The sequence below is a fragment of the Symphalangus syndactylus genome, chromosome 4 (genome assembly GCF_028878055.3).
Source record: "Symphalangus syndactylus isolate Jambi chromosome 4, NHGRI_mSymSyn1-v2.1_pri, whole genome shotgun sequence".
NCBI classification, from domain to species: Eukaryota; Metazoa; Chordata; class Mammalia; order Primates; family Hylobatidae; genus Symphalangus; species Symphalangus syndactylus.
This window is the reverse complement of record NC_072426.2, coordinates 148,573,973-148,594,821: the sequence shown is the minus strand read 5'-3', so window position 1 is coordinate 148,594,821 and position 20,849 is coordinate 148,573,973. Positions and strand designations below refer to the sequence as shown.

The 20,849-nt window shown below is 35.0% G+C and overlaps 1 protein-coding gene across 1 annotated transcript; it reads right to left on the bottom strand.

Moving 5' to 3' along the window:
* Positions 1 to 18,050: 18,050 nt before the first annotated feature.
* Positions 18,051 to 19,168, bottom strand: LOC129481265 (small ribosomal subunit protein mS22-like). Its single transcript, XM_055276443.2, has one exon. The coding sequence runs from the start codon at positions 19,165 to 19,167 to the stop codon at positions 18,085 to 18,087; it is 1,083 nt and encodes a 360-aa protein (XP_055132418.1). The 5' UTR covers position 19,168; the 3' UTR covers positions 18,051 to 18,084.
* Between the last annotated feature and the right edge of the window lie 1,681 nt (positions 19,169 to 20,849).

Genomic DNA, 20,849 nt, shown 5'->3' with positions numbered 1-20,849 from the left:
CTGACTGAAAGAGGTCCTTCAGTAATAGAAAATGTGTATAATCAAATACATCTCTTAAGGTGAGATGCATAGCTTTCTCTTCTACACTCTGCCTGAAGGTTAGTGAGCATTCAATAAGTGTTAAATGAGTAAGAAAAGGGAGAGAGAGAAAGAAGAAAAATAAGGGTTATGAAAAAGAGAAGGAAGACACAGACTAAATAGTGGTTAATATAATTATGTTACTTTTCACATTACAAAGCACTTCCCTGTACATTGCCAGAAGACTATAAAGACTTTGGAAAACCATATTAATTTGTGATGTATTTGGTTTTATTTAGCCTCACTTGGTTTTTACTCTCATGCTTAGTTTAACTTATAGATTCAGTTTCTGGTACTTTAGAAAGATACATAATATCTTAGAGCTTAAAGCAAAGTATTACTTGATTTAGATTAGTAGGATTTCTAAATTTTGTGATTGAATCTGTTTAAGGAGAAAAAAGAAGTGTGATGATTTAATTCCATCAGAGAATGTCGTTTATCTTATTCATGGATATGTGAATCTGGTTAAAGAATGGCAAACCTACAGCAGCATTGTTTGCCATTTAATGTTGCTTTCTTTGTTTCCTCTAAAATATAGTTCAACTTGAACATGGTACTATCTTTATTTGTTTATTCATTAGTTTTTGTTTGCCTAGACAGAGTAAATGGATATAAACAAACATTTGCATGGCTTCTTTTTCAGATTTTTCTTTCTGCCTAATTCCCAGCTCTTTCTGGTTAGACTATAGTCCTGAATATAAAGTATACCAGTTACTGCAAAGCTCCACAGATATAGACACTTCATATTCTTTATTGGTAATGAAATTCCATAAAACGTATATAGTTTCTAGAAGTTAAGAAAAATAAAGTGTTTATCATGTGAAAGATAGTAATGGGGACTGACCTTTCCAATACGCGCATTGTTCACAAGACGAGTCAGTGATTTTTGATGTTGATAAATGTTACCCTTGGTTTTATTTTTACTCAGAATAAAATTATATGAAATAACATAGATAACGTTTGTAAATTTACAAGCATCTTGGGCAAAACTTTTTTGGAAAATTGAACTTCCCTTACTAAAATATTCAGATTATTTCCCTAAAATCTGAGATGTGCTGGATTTAGTTGAAGTGCTTTTGTGCACATTTCAGAATAGTTGCATGTTTCTATTTTTTTCATGATAAAAAATGAAGGGTCTAAGGCATTCATTTTACTGAATATAAGATAATTTATGCACGTTTAAGGTATTTAATTTGTTTTAACTTGTTTAACAAGAGAAAAATAGCCTCTTTTGCTACCTATGGGTTAAACAGTACATAGCTTCACCTGCATCTACTACACTGCAAAATTTCATGAGTGTCTACTCTTCTTACAATACAGAAAAGAAAATATAAGATATTGATTGATTTCAGTGGAGGAAATAAGAAATATAATTAGATTTATGTGTTATCATACTAGCTCAAAGATGCATTAAGCCCCTTACAAAGTTTAAACTTTCCCATATGAGAAGTTTATTATTTTGATTTCTGTTTTACAGATGTCAAATATAATATCTGTAATACAAAACTCTGAGAGATTAATTAGCTAGCCTAAAATCACGCAAGTAGAAGTAAGTGAATCAGCATTTGCATTCAGATTTATCTGAAACTAATGTTTCTGGTATTGCTGCTATATTATACTCTCTCTCTTTTTTCTTTTTTGTCATTTATCAGCATGACAACATATATTCTAAATATGTTATTTGCATTATTACATAATATTCCTAAAGGAATGAAAGGGAAAATGAGAAGGAGAGAGCGAGAGAGAGAGAGAGAGAAAATAGACTGTAGTTTTTTTTTTGTTTTTTTTTTTTTTGCTTTCAAAAGGTAAAACCAGGGCTGCAGTTGACTTCTATTTTTTCTTTGCTTTGGGCTAATTTCTTCAGTCACTTTGAGTAAGATGTACTGTCCACATATTTCTGAAGCCACTAAAATGCCCTTTCTCCTAGTATATGTAAAAAAATTCCTTTGTTGTTTGCTTAAATGGACTTAGGGAATAGAAAGAAGCTCTCTTGTAACCATCTTTTCTGAAGTTTGTATATGAATACCCAATGACCCTCTCTGAAGCTTCTTGATGCCTTTGCAGAAAGTTCCTCTTTTTCTCTGAGGCAATATTCCATCAAGTTCTTACATTATCTAGTCCAAAATTTCCTTTTCATTCTTTTCTTGTTTTTCTCACTTATTTTTGTATGGATAAGAACTATAACATGAAAAGAGTTTCCCTTATACATTACCAATTTAGATTCATGTACAAATCCACCCGACAGTGTTTTAGAAGGTTTAATTAAAATGGCCGTGTATATGCTATTCCTTAATATAAAGCCATGCTTAAATAACTACCATTACTTATCCAGACTGCAGAGATCTTGTCCTGTGGATGTAGTTTTTCAAGACAGTTCCAACCCTAGTGATTTCAGTTCTCTCTGAATTTCAGTGGTGTGAACTACATCCTAAGTATTCACTTAGGGTGTCTTCTCTACTTCCTTGAATTATTATTTATACTCTGGCTATTAATACTTATCTCCTAAATGAAGGTAAAAGCTGCGATTTAGTGCTTTCTTATGCTCTCCTGACCCATCCCACCTCCAAGCCTAACCCTGCACCTAGAAATGAGTATGCAATTAGCAAATCTTTTCTTTAGTATTTTTTCCTCAATCCATACTTGAAGAGTGATAATGATGACAGAAGATAACAGTCTGTTCAGCAATTCCTTAATGATAGTGCATTGAAAACATTATTAGGTTTAGAATAGTGTGACTCAGTAGAAAAGTGTTAAAGAATCCTAAGGATCTTCATTGTACTAGTCTCAACTTGCAGTCAGCTCAGTCGGTGTCTTTGGTTATGTCATGTAACCTCCCTGGAACTTTTCCTAATATTTAAAAAGAGAATGTGGAGATGGATATTCTTTAGTTTCTTTTCTGGCACTAACCTAAAAAAAATCTTATTCTATTCCTTTATCTCTAGAAAGTGTAAATGTGGTTGCTGTCAATATGTAGACAACATATATTGCTCTTTCCATACTGTATGGATTTTCACACGGGGTCAGACAGGTTGTGACAAGGCAACTCTGCATCGCTGGCTGTTGTTGACAAGGGGATTGGGCTCTAAAGTTAATGTTTTCTTAGGGTTTCTTGGAAGGATGTTAAGGAGCAGCTGGTGTGCTGAGCCATTCTCAACTAGTCTGAGCCACCAGATACTACTTCACAGCTCTCACTGACAGATTGAACAGGCAATGAGAAACATAGAAGAATTAGGAGAAGACTAATGTAGAGGAAACATTAAAAGGATCATGTCGCCTAAACTGTGGGGCTGGATTTTTCTATCCCGTTTTTCATCACAAAGGTTAGCTCTCCCCTGGTTACTATGTTCAAGTCAGTGGTAAGGGACTCAGACATAACGATAACTTTCTGTATATTCTGTTTTTCTTGACTCTTCTGAACAGGCTTATTTCTATCTCGTGCATTGAAATGGGAGAGAGGGGTTAAGGAATTAGGAAGAAGCGAAGAAAAATATGGGAATTTCCTATCTTGGCTGGAGTTTATAGAGCACCGGCACCTGTGGTAGATGCAGCCGTCCCTGTGATAGATGAGAAGGTTTTGGGAGGGGTACAGGTGGTGGAGTGGCAGAATCAGATGGGAGATGATAGCAAAGAATCCACTGGCTTCCCAGGGCTCATACATTCCCCTTGTGCCCAACAGAAGTTCTTGGGAGTATTAACCAGCAGCCATGAATGAAACCTAGAAAAGTGAGATGTTTCTGGAGTGATTTGTGGGAATATGAAGTGAGATAAGGGAAATAAGCAGGGATGAGCTTACATGTGAATGAAGAGAAAATATATCAGATAAGTCTGTAGTAACTACACACTGCGTTCGTTGCAGACTGCCTATGTGGAGAAGCCATACCATAAACTCAATAGATGCTTGCTGGCATCATGGATTTATTCTGGGTGACTAACCAAGGCTTGCTAACATGTATAGGTTAGCTCTGAATAATCTTCTCTGTAACTTAGCTAACTCTAAACACATAAGTGTGTTCTTGGGATGAAGAAATGGTGGAGTATAGTGATGTGTCCCCTTAGATGGATTTGCTAAATCATACTGTGACTAGGACACAAGACTTGAATTTTACAAGATGTCGATGTCTTGGACTAAAAATTTAGAGTATGTTTTCTGACATCCAAAGAAATGAAGGTTAAAAATGAAGAAAAATATTCAGGTATCAAGTAAAATTTTATTTTGCTCTAGTTCTATTTTACTTTTGTAATTAATGACTAATTTATACTGTTAAAATTTTATAGTAATGAGTCTCAGTCACCGCAATGTCTTTCTTAAATGAAATATTATTTATAAAAATGTTCTACAAACTATGATGATGTACAAATTCTACTTTCAGTGTTACTTGTGATTTAGGGTCTATATTGCTTAGCAAAAAGGATTGGATGCTCAGGAGACATAATTGTATCCACAATATCTAAAATATCATGTCAATATATGCATAACTTACTGGCAGATTGAACAGGCAATGAGAAAGATGGAAAGATAATGAATATTTAAAAGGATGAGGGTAAATATTATTTTAATGAAAATATTTAAGAGACAAAGCATTTAAAGAATAATTCAATAGATTGTCTTAACACCCTAGTCCATAAAGTTTCACTATAGGAAGCAAATATTTGGGGACATAGTTTAGTCTAAAGTTGTCTGGAACAGCAGGGCAATCCCTTAGCTTATTCTAACTTTCTCTATAATTGCTTAAGCTATTTTCTCTCTCCAGAAAGTGGAGATGTGGTAAGAATGGTAATATAATAATAAACACCTGGGGACTTCTGAAGCTTCTAATGGACTTGAACAGGTTACTTGAGAGTCACTTCAAAGTGTGAGGAATTCTGTTGGCTGCCTAGAATTTTTATTTCCCTGAAAACTGTATTTTTATCTAAAAATGAATGCAATTCATATAATGCAGATGAAAATATCCAGTACCAGACAAACTAAGATACTAAATCTAGAAAACATCATACCTTCCCTTGTTTTTTCTACTTCTTACCTTTTTCCTATTTACCTTTCCTTTTCCCTCCCAACTTCTCTTCATTTTTATTATTATTTTCCTGTATTCATAGCCTTTATTCTCAGAATTCCTGTGAGGTAGAAAATTATCCTGATTTGTGCATTTTGCCTTATTTCTCATAGGCTCCAAATAATAAATTGAATTGAGAATGAGGACCTAAGACCTTGAAAATGGCATATCCTTTGTTATTGTCTTGGTGTCTTTAGTCATATGCATATTATCTGAGTATTGTTTTTAACCCAGATAAAGAACACATAGCCTAAAACAGGTAGAGTATTTTATAAAGATTAACATTCTTTTGGAAAGAAATTCTCTTCCATTTTTCTTAAAGAGTAAAATTATTTAGTAATTATTCATGCTTATTCTTTATTAAATGTAATATAAATGAAGCAGAATTACATCGATAAAATGTATTTTCCCTTATGTGGTATAGATAATTATAACAAGATCTGATTTTTAAAGTTAAAGTCTTCATTTTATTATTCGGAAGTTTCCCACTGTTCAACTTCACATCAGATTCTGTAGCAGCGGGAGGCAATTTGGCTGTTGGCTCTTTGAATTTACATCATTAAGCCGAAAGGGAAATCTATGTCATTTTTCATTTATTACTTTTACTTCTAATAGTTTTTATCTAAAAAAATCCATTAATGCATATTAATTACATGACCAGAATTAAGCCAAGTATTTCAAAATATTCAAAGAACCAAATAATCTGATCCTTGGCACAAATAGATTCATATGCAAGTTGGGGACATACACTTGCATACATGCCATCATTAAGAAGTCAACAAATTGTAATAAAAATGTCAAACATATTAAAAAAGTTTCTCAGTTACGTGTGAGGTCAAGACGATTTGTAATGCACATGTATTAGTTCATTTTCACACTGCTATAAAGAACTACCTGAGACTGGGTAATTTATAAACAAAAGAGGTTTAATTGACTCACAGTTCCCCATGTCTGGGGCGGCCTCAGGAAACTTACAATCATGGCAGAAAGTGAAGGGGAAGCAGGCACCTTCTTCACAAGGTGGCAGGAGAGAGAGAGTGAGGGGGAAAGTGCCACTTTAAAACCATCAGACCTCATGAGAACTCACTCACTATCACCAGAACAGCATAGGGGAAACTGCCCCTGTGATCTGATAACCTCCCACCAGGACCCTCCCTCAATACGTGGGGATACATTTCAAGATGAGATTTGGGTGTAGACACAGAGCCATACTGTATCACCTCAGTACATCAGATAGATAGACATTGAAAAAAATAATAATTTAAACAGAGTTTTGCTCACTGTGCCTTTTCCCATGGCAATTCATACTACTGAAGACAAATAACTGGCTTTGAGTGATTCTGATAAAATTCTCAGTATTAATTCATATTTCTGTCATGTACATTATTCAAAATGAGCATTTCTATGGCTAGTCTTTATAACTCTTTCTAATTTTCCAGATGACTAAGCCTAATATGATATGCAGTAATCATCAGTGAAATAGTTTTGTTCTTGACTGTAGCACAATAGGACCTTCTCTTTTTTTCATGCTATTTCTTCTACATAGATGATCTTACATACACATACACACCCATGACTTCAGTTACTGTCTCCACATTAATACATTTACAACTCTACCCTGTGAGTCCTCTTTAACATCTTCATTGTAGTATCTCATTCAAGTTCACCACATTAGAAACAACACTCAGGATCCTCCCACTTCCACCCATCATCCCCAAAGCCAGGCTCTACTCCAGTGTTTCTCATTGGCTATGATGGACTCCATCTTCCATAAACAGACAGGCTGGAAATGGTTGGCTAAACTGACCCTGACATTTCTCTAACTTTTACCACCTTCCACGTCGTATACATCACCAGGTACTCACTAATTTCCTTTCTACATTCCCTTCAATTCCATATTCTTCCTATCTTTATCATCACCATCCTATTTCTAATTACCATAGTTTCTTAATACTACAACTGCTACTATTAACCAGACCCTTCATGTTCAGTCTTCTTCCTGAAAACAAATCTCTACTCTACAACCAGTTTTTTTGTTATTGTTCTACAACATATAACTAGTCATATCAATTATGCCTAAAGCCTTTTATGCCTTCCTATGATTGTAAAGAAAAAATCCCAAATTCTTACTATAGCCGACAAGATCCAGCAGAATTTGATCTCTGCTTGCTTCTCCAGGCTCATTTTTTTGTCACTTTTTTTCTATTGATTCTTAGTTTTCTTTTTTTTTTAATATAAGGGATTACACATGTAACTATGCAATACCCTTTTCAGCCTCCCTTTTTTTCCCCTCATGCTGAACCAGGAAACAACTGCATCAGAATCATAACAAATATTTAAATGCATATTTCTGGGTTCTATTCCATAATGACTAAATCAGACTCTGTGAATAGAAATAGGACTACATGATATCAGTTACTCCAGGGAAAGTTTATACATAGAAATCATTGAAAACCTTTATTTTATATGTTAGGTTTCTTTATATTTGATATAAAGAGGCTTCTTTTCTCAATCAATACTTTTAATTTAGGTAATATCATCCATTACCTGACTTCCAATAACTAGATGTCAGAGAAATCCACATGTAAATCTCAAGCTTCTCTTTTGACTTAAGACTTCGACGTTTAATTTCCCCCATGACATCTCCACCAGATGCTCACATCCATCTCAAATTACACAAGAATGCACTAAACTCCTCATGTTGTCCCTGCAAATCTTTTCCACCTCCATTGTGTGTCATAAAATATCCATCCAGCCAGTGGCTCTTGTCTAAAATTATTTCACTTCCCACCAATTCACAACAATAGCCTGTCCTCCCTAAAAAATGTCTTGCCTCTATTCACTTTTTCTGTGTAAAAAGGCAGCTCTCTTGGCCAACCTATCAGCAGTTTTGTCTATGCTATTGTGAAGGCCTTCTACCTTAATTCCCCACTTACATAATTACCTCCCATACCCACCTTAACAATTTTACATGTTGCAGCCCGAAGGAACCTGTTGCATCACTATTTAGAATCCTTCAAAACCTTCCCACTATATTAGGATAAAATCTAAATTCTTTGATGTAGCTGATAAAGCTTTGCATAGTCTTGTTTTTTACTACACCCGATCTTCCTTCCTGCTTGTTGTCTCTCTGTTCAGCAGCCACACTAGCCTTCTGTCAATTCTTCCTGGCTCAGACTACTTGCATTTTCTGTATCTTTATTTCACCCCACCTCCCCTCAACTGGCTTGTCTAAATCCTACTTATGTTAATGTCCCTATGTGTATGTGTGTGTATAATATATATATATATATATACATATATACACATCCATATATAATATATACACATACACACAGATATACAATACACAGTTTTATGTATACACACATGTGTATATAAACATTAACATGAGTTAACATGAATAGAAATAATGCATATACGTGAAGCTTTCCCTGAACTGTAAATCTAAATCATACTGCTTTATTTTGTTGTAATTTAGTTTTCTTCTAAGAATATATCCATCATTTTTAATTGTATAGTTGGTTTGAAGAATCATTGATTTAATATTAGATTGTTGCAAAAGTAATAACAGTTTTGGACTGTGAATTTTAAATCAGTATAACTAGGCTCAAACACATCTTTATTAATCAAAATAGGAGCCATTACAATCAAAACATTTTTGCCAGTGAGAAATAAGTTGTTTATTCCTGTAGCATAAAAATCCACGCTTTGGGATTTGACAAACTCTTGGAAAGCATTTTCTGCATTCTGCTGGTTTTGGAAGCGTTTTCCTTGCAAAAAGTTGTTGAGATGCTTGAAAAAGTGTTAGTCTGTTGGCGAGGGGTCAGGTGAATATGGCAGATGAGGCAAAACTTTGTAGCCCAGTTTGTTCAACCTTTGAACCATTGGCTGTATGGCGTGTGGTTGGGCGTTGTTGTGGAGAAGAATTGGGCCCTTTTCTGTTGACCAATGCTGGCTGCAGGTGTTTCAGTTTTTGGTGCATCTCATCGATTTGCTGAGCGTACTTCTCAGACATAATGGTTTTGCCAGGATTCAGAAAGCTGTGGTGGATCAGACCGGCAGCAGACCACCAAATGGTGACCAAGACATTTTTTTCGTTGCAAGTTTTGGCTTTGGGAAGTGCTTTGGAGTTTCTTCTCAGTCCAACCACTGAGCTGGTCCTCACCAGTTGTCCTATAAAATCCACTTTTCGTTGAACATCACAGTCTGATCAGGAAATGGTTTAATTATTGTTGTGTAGAATAAGAAAAGATGACACTTCAAAACGACGATTTTTTTTTCTCAGCTCATGAGGAGCCCACTTGTCAAGTTTTTTCACCTTTGCAATTTGCTTCAAATGCCAAATGACCATAGAACGGTAGATGTTGATTTCTTGAGCAACTTCTCATGTAGTTGTAAGAGGGTCAATTTTGATGATTGCTCTTAATTGGTCATTGTCAACTTCTGATGACTGGCCACTACGCTCCTTATCTTCAAGGCTCTCATGTTCTTTGCAAAACTTCTTGAACCGACACTGCACTGTAGGTTCATTAGCACTTCCTGGGCCAAATGTGTTGTTGATGTTGCAAGTTGTCTCTGCCCTTAAGACCCATTTTGAACTGAAATAAGAAAATCACCCAAACTTGCTTTTTTCTAACATCATTTCTACAGTCTAAAATAAGTATAAAATAAACAGCAAGTAATAAGTAATTAGCAAAAACATAAAGCAAAAAATGTACATTAAAATGACGTATAACCACATTTGTTGAAGAATGTATTCCAATATCAAACGGCAAATTTCAACAATGCAAAAAAACAACACAATTACGTTTGCCCCATCTTCATATTGTTTTTAATCAGATGGTAACTTCAGCACCTTACAGGGACATTTGCACTTAATTCATATCATATCCCCAATACCTAGTCCAGTGTTTGGCATATAATAGGCACTCAATAAATATTTACAGAATGAATGAACAAACATGTAAATAGAATATCTCAATACAAAACTACTGAAATTTTTTAAAAAATGAATCATTTCTCAATTGTTTCTCTTGTTATATGATTAAATAATGCTTTTGGGTAAGGAAGGAGCAACTTTTATATCAAAATTTCAGTGCAAACTAAATTTATTAGATATCTAGGATGTTGTGGATCAAGATATTTATCAGATTTCTTGGTGAAAATTCAGTCATTCTGGACAAAACATTATGCTGGTGGAAATATATCAGGAAAAGAAAAATTAGCCAATATTGAAAGTAAAAAAAAAAAAAGAAAAGAAAAAAATAGCCAGTAATGTCAAATGTCAAAATTATAATTAAAAGGGGGAGCAAACAACTGGTTAGGTAGTTAGAACAATAGACTTATTTTGGTAGCATAAATGTATGGTTAAAAATGTTTATCTTATAGTTGATATGTCCCTTAATTTAACTACTACCTACCATGAATATATACTTTATGAGCACACAAACTTCTCTCATGTAAAAAGTTTTACTAAATCAATAATTTACATATTGGGCCAGGTGGGACTATGGAATGTGTTCGGAATACTTAAAATTTCCAAGCATCTATATGAAAAAGTAAGGCCGTCAATGGTAATGTCACTGATATCAGATTTTTTCCAAATACATAGAAGACTGCATATGGTTTTTTTCACAACAAGCAATATCAATGGCACTGCTCAGTGATTCCAGCATTGACTCTGCTAAGATGGTCAAATTATTATATGTAACTTTATATTTTAATTTCTTCCCCCACAGTTATCGGGGTAACTGAGAATAAATAAAAGATTTAATCCCAGACTAAAATTTATCTCAGGCCATCATGATTGCATCTTACAGTGGTAGACAATCTGAGCGTTTATTTTATTAAACTTCAGCATAGGTGAACTGACTTGGGAAATCTACCAACTTAAAATATAAAAAGTGCAATATAACCTTTGCTATTTTGCCAGCAGCAAAATTGTGCATCATGGCTTACCTTAAAAGTGATGTTTTGGACTACATTGAAAAGAGAAATCGTGTAGAGACAATATTCAAATATTTCATATCTGTTAAAGCACAAAGTGCTGTACAAACATTTTCTTACTAATTTCTGTATACAATTTATGAAATTCTTTCTCTGAAGGCATTTTCATTTTTTAAGGTATGAATTATACCCCTTAAATTGAGATACGGCTATTTGGAAAGTAGTGGAATAAATAGTATATGGGTAGAAACATGATTTACAGATGAACAAAAATCTGGACTTTTTAGTTCATTTCATTATTTCATCTGAAAAAAGAGTAGTCATTATCTAAAATGATTTTTCAGTTTGATGTAATATTTTTTATAATTTTTATAACCCCTTTCCCAAGCCCTGAACACAAGGATCACATTTTAAAGATTTTTTTTTTTTTTTAGATGGAGTCTTGCTCTGTCGCCCAGGCTGGAAAGCAATGGTGCTATCTTGGCTCACTGCAACCTCCATCTCCTGGGTTCAACTGATTCCTCTGCCTCAGCCTCCCAAATAGCTGGAATTACAGGTGCACGTCACCACACTGGCTAATTTTTGTATTTTTAGGAGAGATGGGGGTTTCACCATCTTGGTGAGGCTGGTCTCGAACGCCTAGCTGTATGATCCACCTGCCTCGGCCTCCCAAAGTGCTGGGATTACAGGCGTGAGCCACCATGCCCAGCCTTGAAAGTCTTTCTATGACATCGCCCTTCATCATCACTAATGTAAAAACTCTGCATTTCTACAGAATTATGTGATTTTGGTGTTAAGTCCATGTGGATAAAATGGAAGTCTACGTTAGCATTTGTGTAATTATTATTATTTTCAGTTTTTTTCTAGTAGTATCCAATAAAAACAAGATAATATTGCTCCTTTGCTTTTATTTAATGCATATAATTTAGAGATATTTATGTGTTATGGATCTTTCATTGGGTACTTTATTTCTTTTATTTATTTTTTAAAAATTTCAATAGTTTAAGGGGTACAAACAGTTTTTGGTTACAGGGATGAATTGTATAGTAGTGAAGTCTGGGCTTTTAGTGCACCTATTGCCCGAATAGTGTATATTGTAGCCAATAGGTTATTTTTCATGTTTCTTCCCACCCTGCCTTCTCCCTTCTGGGTTTCCAATGTCCACTATATCACTATGCATGCCTTTGAGTACTCGTAGCTTAACTTCTACTTATTGGTAAGAACATGAGGTATTTGGTTTTCCATTTTTGAGTTACTTCACTTAGGATAATGCCCTCCAGTTCCAAGTCGCTGCAAAAGACTACTTTATTTTTTTTCATGGCTGAATAGTATTCCATGGTGTGTGTGTGTGTGTGTATATATATATATAGATAGATAGATATATAGATATATAGATAGATACAACGTTTTGTTTATCCACTCATTGGTTCATGGGCACTTAGACTGATTCCATATCTTTTCAGTTGTGACTTGTATTGTTATGAACATACAAGTGTAGGTGTCTTTTTAATATAATAACTTATGTACCTTTGCATTGTTACTGCATAATTCCAGTAGTGGGATTGCTGGTTTGAATGGTAGATCTACTTTTAGTTCTTTGATAAATCTTTCTACTGTTTTCCATAGAGATTTTACCAACTTACATTCCCACCAGCAGTGTACACATGTTCTGTTTTCACCATATCTACACAAATATCATTTTTTGACGTTTTAATAATGGCAATTCTGGCTGGAGTAAGGTGGTTTCTCATTGTGGTTTTAATTTGCATTTCTCTGATTATTAGTGATGTTGAACATTTTTTAAACTTTTTTTTTTTTTTTTTGAGACAGAGTTTCACTGTTGCCCAGGCTGAGTGCAGTGGCGTGATCTCGGCTCACTGCAGGCTCAGCCCCCCGGGGTTCCGCCATTCTCCTGCCTCAGCCTCCCAAGTAGCTGGGACTACAGGCACCCGCCGCCTCGCCCGGCTAATTTTTTGTATTTTTAGTAGAGATAGGGTTTCACTGTGTTAGCCAGGATGGTCTCGATCTCCTGACCTCATGATCCGCCCATCTCGGCCTCCCAAAGTGCTGGGATTACAGGCGTGAGCCACCGCGCCCGGCCATTTTTTAAACTTTTTAAACTTTTTTGGCCATTTGTATATCTTCCTCTGAGAAACGTATGTTCTTGTTGTTTGCCCACGTTTTAGTGGGATTATTTATTTTTTTTCTTGCTGATTTGTTTGAGTTCCTTGTAGATTCTTGATATTAGTCCTTTGTCAAATGTCTAGCTTGCAAATATTTTCCCCCATTCTATAAGTTACCTGTTTACTCTGTTAATTATTTCTTTTGCTGTGCAGAATATTTTTAGTTTAATTTAGTCTCATTTATTTATTTTTGTTTTGTTGCATTTGCTTTTAAGTTCTTAGTCATAAATTATTTGGCTAGGACAGTGTCCAGAAGAGTTTTTTCCTAGGTTTTCTTCAAAAATTTTTATGGTATCTGATCTTAGATTTAGGTATTTAATCCATCTTGAGTTAACTTTTGTATGTGGTGAGAGAAGTTTCATTCTTCTACATATGGCTATCCAATTTTCCCAGCACCACTTATTCAATAGAGTTGTTCTTTCCTCAGTGTATGTTTCTGTTTTTGTCTGCTTTGTGAAAGATTAGCTGGTTGTGGGTATTTGGCTTTATTTCTAGATTCTCTATTTTGTTCTGTAAGTCTATGTGTCTACTTTTGTACCTACATCAGCCTGTTTTGGTTACCACAGCCTTACAGTATAATTTGAAGTTGGGTAATGTGATGCCTCAAGATTTGTTCTTGTTGATTTGGCTATTTGGGCTCTTTTTTGGTTCCATATAAATACTAAGATTATCTAATTTTGTGAAGAGTGATCTTGGTATTTTGATAGGAATTGCATTGAATCTGTAGATTGCTTTGGGCACTGTGGTCATTTTCACGATATTGATTCTTCCAATCCATAAGCATGGGATATATTTCCATTTGTGTCATCTGTGATTTTTTTAATGAGTATTTTGTAGTTCTCCTTGTACAGATCTTTCACCTCCTTGTGAAGTATTTCCCTAGGTATTTTTTTCCTAGCATTTTAAATGGGATTGAGTTCTTGATTTGTGTACATTGATTTTGTAACTTGAGACTTTACTGAATTTATTGATTAAATCTGAGTCTTTTAGAGGAGTCTTTAGCATTTTCTATGCATAAGACCATATCATCTGCAAACAGGAATAGTTTGACTTCCTCTGTTCCAATTTGGATGCCTTTTATTTCTTTGTCTTATCTAATTGCTCTGGCTAGGACTTCCAGTGCTATGATGAATAGAAGTGATGAAAGTGGGCATCCTTGTCTTATTCCAGTTCTTAGGGAGAATGCTTTCAACTTTTCCCCATTCAGTATGATGTTACTGTGCATTTCTCAAATATCACTGAATATTTTAAAATATAAGTAATTTCAAGTTTAAAAGTACCTAACCTAAATTACTTTGAAATAGCATGATATACTATATTCAATGATTATCTTTTAAAGACTGTCGAAGTATATATTTATCTTATGAAATTGGTACTAAGAAATCAAAGGAGGAACTGTAGCCTCATTTCTGCAGTAGTATCTGTTAACTTGTATGCTATTGTTTTAAAATACCTTAAGACAAGTTTAAAAAATAGTACAAAAATTTGTCACATGTGTTAAAAGATGACAAACTGGAAAATGTTTTAAAATAATATTTTATTGAGTTTTCTTTTTCTTGATTCTTTTTAGGTGAAATTTTTAGATGTATGAAAAGGTAAAAACTAATAGCTCTGGTATATTTTATATTTCTATATTTATCCTATTACAAATTGGATTGAAGTGGCACTATTAGAACATATATTTGTATCTATGACTCTCCACACATCTTTCTTAAATGTGTATTAATAAATGGAACACTAAATAAAAGAATTAGAAACACTAAAAAAAAGAATTAGCATAAAAGATGTATTTTACATAAATCTCAAATTTCTGACACTTGATCTTTGATTTAAAATATAAGTGGTTTCAAGATAATGGATTTAAATGTAAAAATTAAATAATTCAAGTATTAGCAGAAAACTAGTATGCATTTCCTTTTTTTTTTTAAGGTGGAGTTTCACTCTTGTTGCCCAACCTGGAGTGCAATGGCGCAATCTCGGCTCACCGCAACCTCCGCCACCCAGGTTTAAGCAATTCTCCTGCCTCATCCTCCTGAGTAGCTGGGATTGCAGGCGCATGCCACCATGCCCGGCTAATTTTTTGTATTTTTAGTAGAAATGGGGTTTCACTGTGTTAGCCAGGCTGGTCTCTAACTCCCGACCTCAGGTGGTCCTCCTACCTCTGTGTAAATGAAAGTTTTCTAGCAATGACTTAACAAATGTAATTTTAAAAATCTGATAAAAAAATCAACTACATATTTTAAAAAGATAAAAGTTGCATAGGAAAAGAAAAGCTTTAAGCAAGTTCAGGAGATTGTTAACAAGAGATGATATTGGGACATCTGGGAGACAATATTTGCAATACTTATCACAGATTAACAGCTAATGATCCAAGTAAATAATGTTGAGGACAAGACCAAAAGTCAGATAGAAAATGGGAAACAAACAAACCCAAACCAAAAGTATATGTCTTTGCTCATTTGTACAAAACACATACAAGCACAAATCAGACACTAATGAGATTACTTATTTAAAGAAAGTAGGTGGGAAACGGATAGAGAAGATAAGAAGATTAAAACAGAGGAAAGGCTGTCAACAGGACACTTCTTTGAGTATACCATTTTTAACATTCTACATTTGGGGATCATATTAATATTTCACATACACACAAAATGGATTTAATAAACAATTATGGGGAAAGGTAATAAACAATTATGGGGAAAGTAAATTCAACTAGAAACAAATGGGCCTGACCATGTTTCAAACGCACAACACAAACAGTGAAGGGAAAAAACAAAGTACATTTTGTATGTTTTTATTTAATAAGGAGTTAAGAGAAGTGAAATCAATTGTATTTTCTGCTTCCTGCCTACAGTTTAAACTTAACTGAGAGTTAATGTTTGCTTTGAATTGAAAGCAAATTGATCATATTATGGCATTTAGTTGTCTCTACAGCTAGCATTTTGTTAACATTTTAATATCACAGTGGAAAAGTAAGAGAAATGCTGAAAGGCCATTTCTAACACCCTTCTCCCTTGCTATATCCCACTTCAAATAATAGAAGATGAGATGTCCAGTTTCCTGAATTATTTTGCAACTGGGGTTAACCGTGTCCCCCTGTTCCAGCCCACTGGACATAAGTGAAAGTCTTATTTTCCTGCTAAAGACAGCTGCAGCTGTTACCACTGCTTTCCACAAAACTGATGCCTAGATTTGCAAAAATAGACTACACCTTATTTCTTGCTCTAGACCATGAAAAATATAAACCTAATTGTTTAAGTTACCCTTAGTGTGGTTTTCTGCAAGTGAAAATGAAACATCCCTCACTCACGTACAGATCTTCATGCTCAGATCATGCCCTGAAGCTAGAATTACACTAATAAAATGCTTTTAGGTAGAAAATATAAATTTATTTTTATAGATATTAAAACTTTATATACATTTGTATACAAATTATCTCATTTAACCTTCAACATGCTTAAGAGCAAGAATTATGATACCACTTTTATATGTGATCAAACTAAGGTTCAGAGATTTTAATTGTAACACCCAAGACCATTTAGCTCATAACAAAATCAGAATTCAACAACAGGACTTTATTAATTATTCACTATGCTCTTCACTCCTACATGACAGATAAATCCAAAAGAACTTTCAACAAACCAAAATCATGATACCACTTTGGAGATAAAATCCAGATAAGTATGAAGTGTAAGTCTTGGTAGGTACTGCTTTTGTCTGTTTTTCTGATTTACGGCTAAATTCTCAATACCTCAGAGTTATACATGTGATTACAATGGGCTTTGAAATTTTAAGGTACATTACAAGATCAGATAACTTAATATTTGCTTTGCTAATAAAACTAACTCAATACATATTGCAACTGCAATTTTTCCTGAGTGGACTTTAATAAATTCCTGATTCTGGGCAGAACAATCTTCAACATGATTATTTACTCAAATTGACTATGCCACTGACAAAATTATTTCTCCTGAGTGTAAAACAAATGACTAAATATTCTGTTTCCTTAGAACCTATGTATCATGTTTGAGGGATAGAAGTATTCAAAGTTCCCATTGTAATATGACTAACTCACTAGTACAAATGTAAGTAGTAGAAAAATATGTATAAGATTAAAAAACTGTATTAGGATTCAAAGACTAAGTATTCTAAATGCCAATTTTATTAATTAAATAGATTATTGCATGCTGCTATGGATCAGCTAGTTTCTTAATTCCTGAGAATACAAAAAATCCATATCTGGCCCAATGAGCTCAATGTTCTGTAGGGTAGTCTTAGAGCAACTACTGAACAAAAGCACTATAATGAGGAGGTAAATAAATATGGATATTATATTCCCAAAGTGGTGATATAAAAAAGCAGTTACCTTTATTGTGGAACGTTATCTCTGATGAAGGGCCATTTGCTCTGGACTTGACATTTTTCTGGTGGGAGAAGTTGTAGGGATTTCTCCTCAGAGAAGGAACAGCTGACAAGGCAAAATAACAAACAAGAACAGAACATTTGGGGAAGGCAAGAGAGGTGTGCTGGAGACAGTTTATGAAACACTTAAAAAGGAGTTTTACTGTAATAAGTGAAAACCTTTGGGGGATTTTAAGGAGAAGAAACTTGTAAACTTTTACTTGCCAGATCCATTTTTGCTTTTTGTTTAAATTTTATCTTGAAGTTAAAAGAAATGGATTCCTCTGCTATCAGTTATGTTCCTGGGCTTTTGAAGCTTTTTTTGTATTTATACTTTATTGCACTTTGTATTACTTTCCTTCAATTTATTTATTTTATTTTATTTTATTTTTTTAGTAAAATAAATGTATTTTAAAAATATTTTAGGAAGCTGCAGAATGGCGACTGAGTGCTTCTTGATAAGTTTGCAGTGTTAGTTCTATATAGGCTCCCTTCTGTGCTTCTGTTTTTGCAAAGATCTTGATTAAATTTATTCCCTCAGCAGCCTGATCCTTGGCCTCTTGAGCCGACTGGCCGTCTGGATGGAGCATGTGACACAGCTGGACCAAGTTGGTTGCATCATCGATTAAATCTCTCTGAATCTGGTCAATCAGCAAACCATCAATCTTTTTATTATTTACAAAATACCACACCATTCCACCAAAGTATCTTGTTGAACGTAAAAGGTCATATTTTCCACATTTATCTATATCTTCATAGGTCTTGTGATGAACCTTGATATACTCAGTGGAATCTGGCTTAAACTGGGCAAAGCAGAGATTGAGGACATCAACATGCCTGTCCTGGCTATACATAGTCCTAAGATTTTCTTCCTTGAAAATTATTGGTGTCAAAATTTTACGACCTTCTTTTGGGAAATAAACTTGTATCATTCGGTCCCGTTCTTCCCAAGAGGCTTTGCGTAGTGTGCCACTTGGTTCTCTGACGACAATAAAACGCTCCCGGTGTGGTATGCCATATGATATATCAGTAAACACATATTTGGTTGTTTCTGTTCCTTCCAAAATCTTATCTTCAGCTAATACATCATTTATTGGTACTCGCTCTTCCAGAACTGGTGGCATTTTTAATCGTACTTTAGCTGCCTCAACTGCCTGTCTTGTAGCCTTTTCCAACTGTGCCTGAGTCATTAGCTTATAGGTTGGTGGCTTCAGTTCTTGTATAGCTGGCTTAAAAGTCTTCTGCAAGTTCAAGCCTGTCATTTTCGTGAGTAAGCTTTGAACTTCCTCATCCATAAATGTAGGTTTCTTGGTCTCTGGGCTACCACATTCTGCGGCCTCAGAGCTGAACCGGCGGCGTGGCAGCCCCATCTCGAAAGAGCAAGGTAGCGGTTGGAGCAGGCCACCGTGCCAGAGCTGGATTCGAGCCCGGAAACACACTCGTTCCACGCCTGGAGAACTCCTCAAGAGGCTCCACAACAACACAGTTGTTCTGAGAGGCGCCATGATTATCCCCTTCAATTTAATAGTAAGAATCATTTGGAGAATTTTAAATCTTCCTTAGCTAAACCAAGGGGAAATGGAATTGATATGCACCTAGTGAAAAAGCCCTCAGAGCAATAGTAAGAAGCAAAGTAGAGATCACATGGAGAATTTCATTATAGAAAGCTACCCTTTCCTCTGTGGTACTCTATAGAAGGAAATATTTATATAAGTATTTATTACCCCATACTTTTCTATTCTCAGTAGAAAAATGCATTCAAAATAAACACTGTTACAATCAATATGTGCAATTCAACAGTTACACAGTTGAGCAAATATTTTCAACTTCTCACGTTTTTAGTATGTTCTTTCTCCAGTGTTTTTTACAGTGCATAAAAGCATTAATGGCTTAGAAATAGTGTAAACTGGGCTTATATTACTGCTTATGCATTGCATGATTATGACTGAAGCCTAAAAACCTTTGGGGATGTGTAAACTTGTCTTGCAGGTCTCCTCACTGCCCCTTCCTGGTGCTTAAAAGAAAAATCCTCTTATTTCTCTCTGGCTTAGGGAGAAATTCATCTTAAGAACTTGCCTCTGGCTCTTGGATTGCTTATCCTAAGCTTGCTTTGTTTTCTATGGTATTTGATGCTTAAGACATATACCTCAGTTGAATCTTATTTGGTTTTCTGAGCTCAGTTAACTTGTTTAGACAAAACAATTGAAGAAAAAAATTGCCTAATGGATAGATGAGATTTATGAATGAAATGCTGGTAGCTAGCATTTTGTTTTTTATTTTGCACTAACAGAACATGTCAAGATTCTCATGAAGGTTGAATTTATTTATTTTATCATTTGTATATTTCCTGGTGCAATATAACGCTAAAAGAACTATATTGTCAATTTGCTGTATTTATCTGGAATATTTAATTAATGTAAATAGCTTATGAATTCTGAGTATGAGAAGATACATTCATATGTTTAAATTGGACTGTGTTTTGAGAGACTATAAAGAGCTAGGATACCATGGCATGGAAAATTAATCAGGGAAATGGGGAAATAAGAAATATTAGCATACGGTTTTGCCATAAAAAATAAGATAAAGCCGGCCGGGCACGGTGGCTCACACTTGTAATCCCAGCACTTTGGGAGGCCTGAGGCGGGCGGATCACGAGGTCGGGAGATCGAGACCACGGTGAAACCCCGTCTCTACTAAAAATACAAAAAATTAGCCGGGCGTGGTGGCGGGCGCCTGTAGTCCCAGCTACTCGGAGAGGCTGAGGCAGGAGAATGGCGTGAACCCAGGAGGCAGAGCTTGCAGTGAGCCGAGATTGCGCCACTGCACTCCAGCCTGGGTGAAAAAGCGAGACTCCGTCTCAAAAAAAAAAATAAAAAAAATAAGATAAAGCCTTAGTGAGCTTTTTCCCACAAAAATGCAACGTGCGGGGCAGCTATGCCTGCTAGAGATGAACGGGTAAATTGACTCTAAGCTTTCTTACAAGGGAGGAAGCAAACAAGATCAGTTACACAATACTTAATGTCCATAGAAGAAAGGCAAGCCAGTTTTTCAGGAAAAGTACAACTATTTCTGATTTTTATACCTGAAAAAAATTTTCCCCAAGGGTCCTTTTAAAGTATATGCTGGGATGTGGCATGAACTCACTTCCAAAAAACACCCCTTGGAGTGGTATTTTCAGATTTCACAG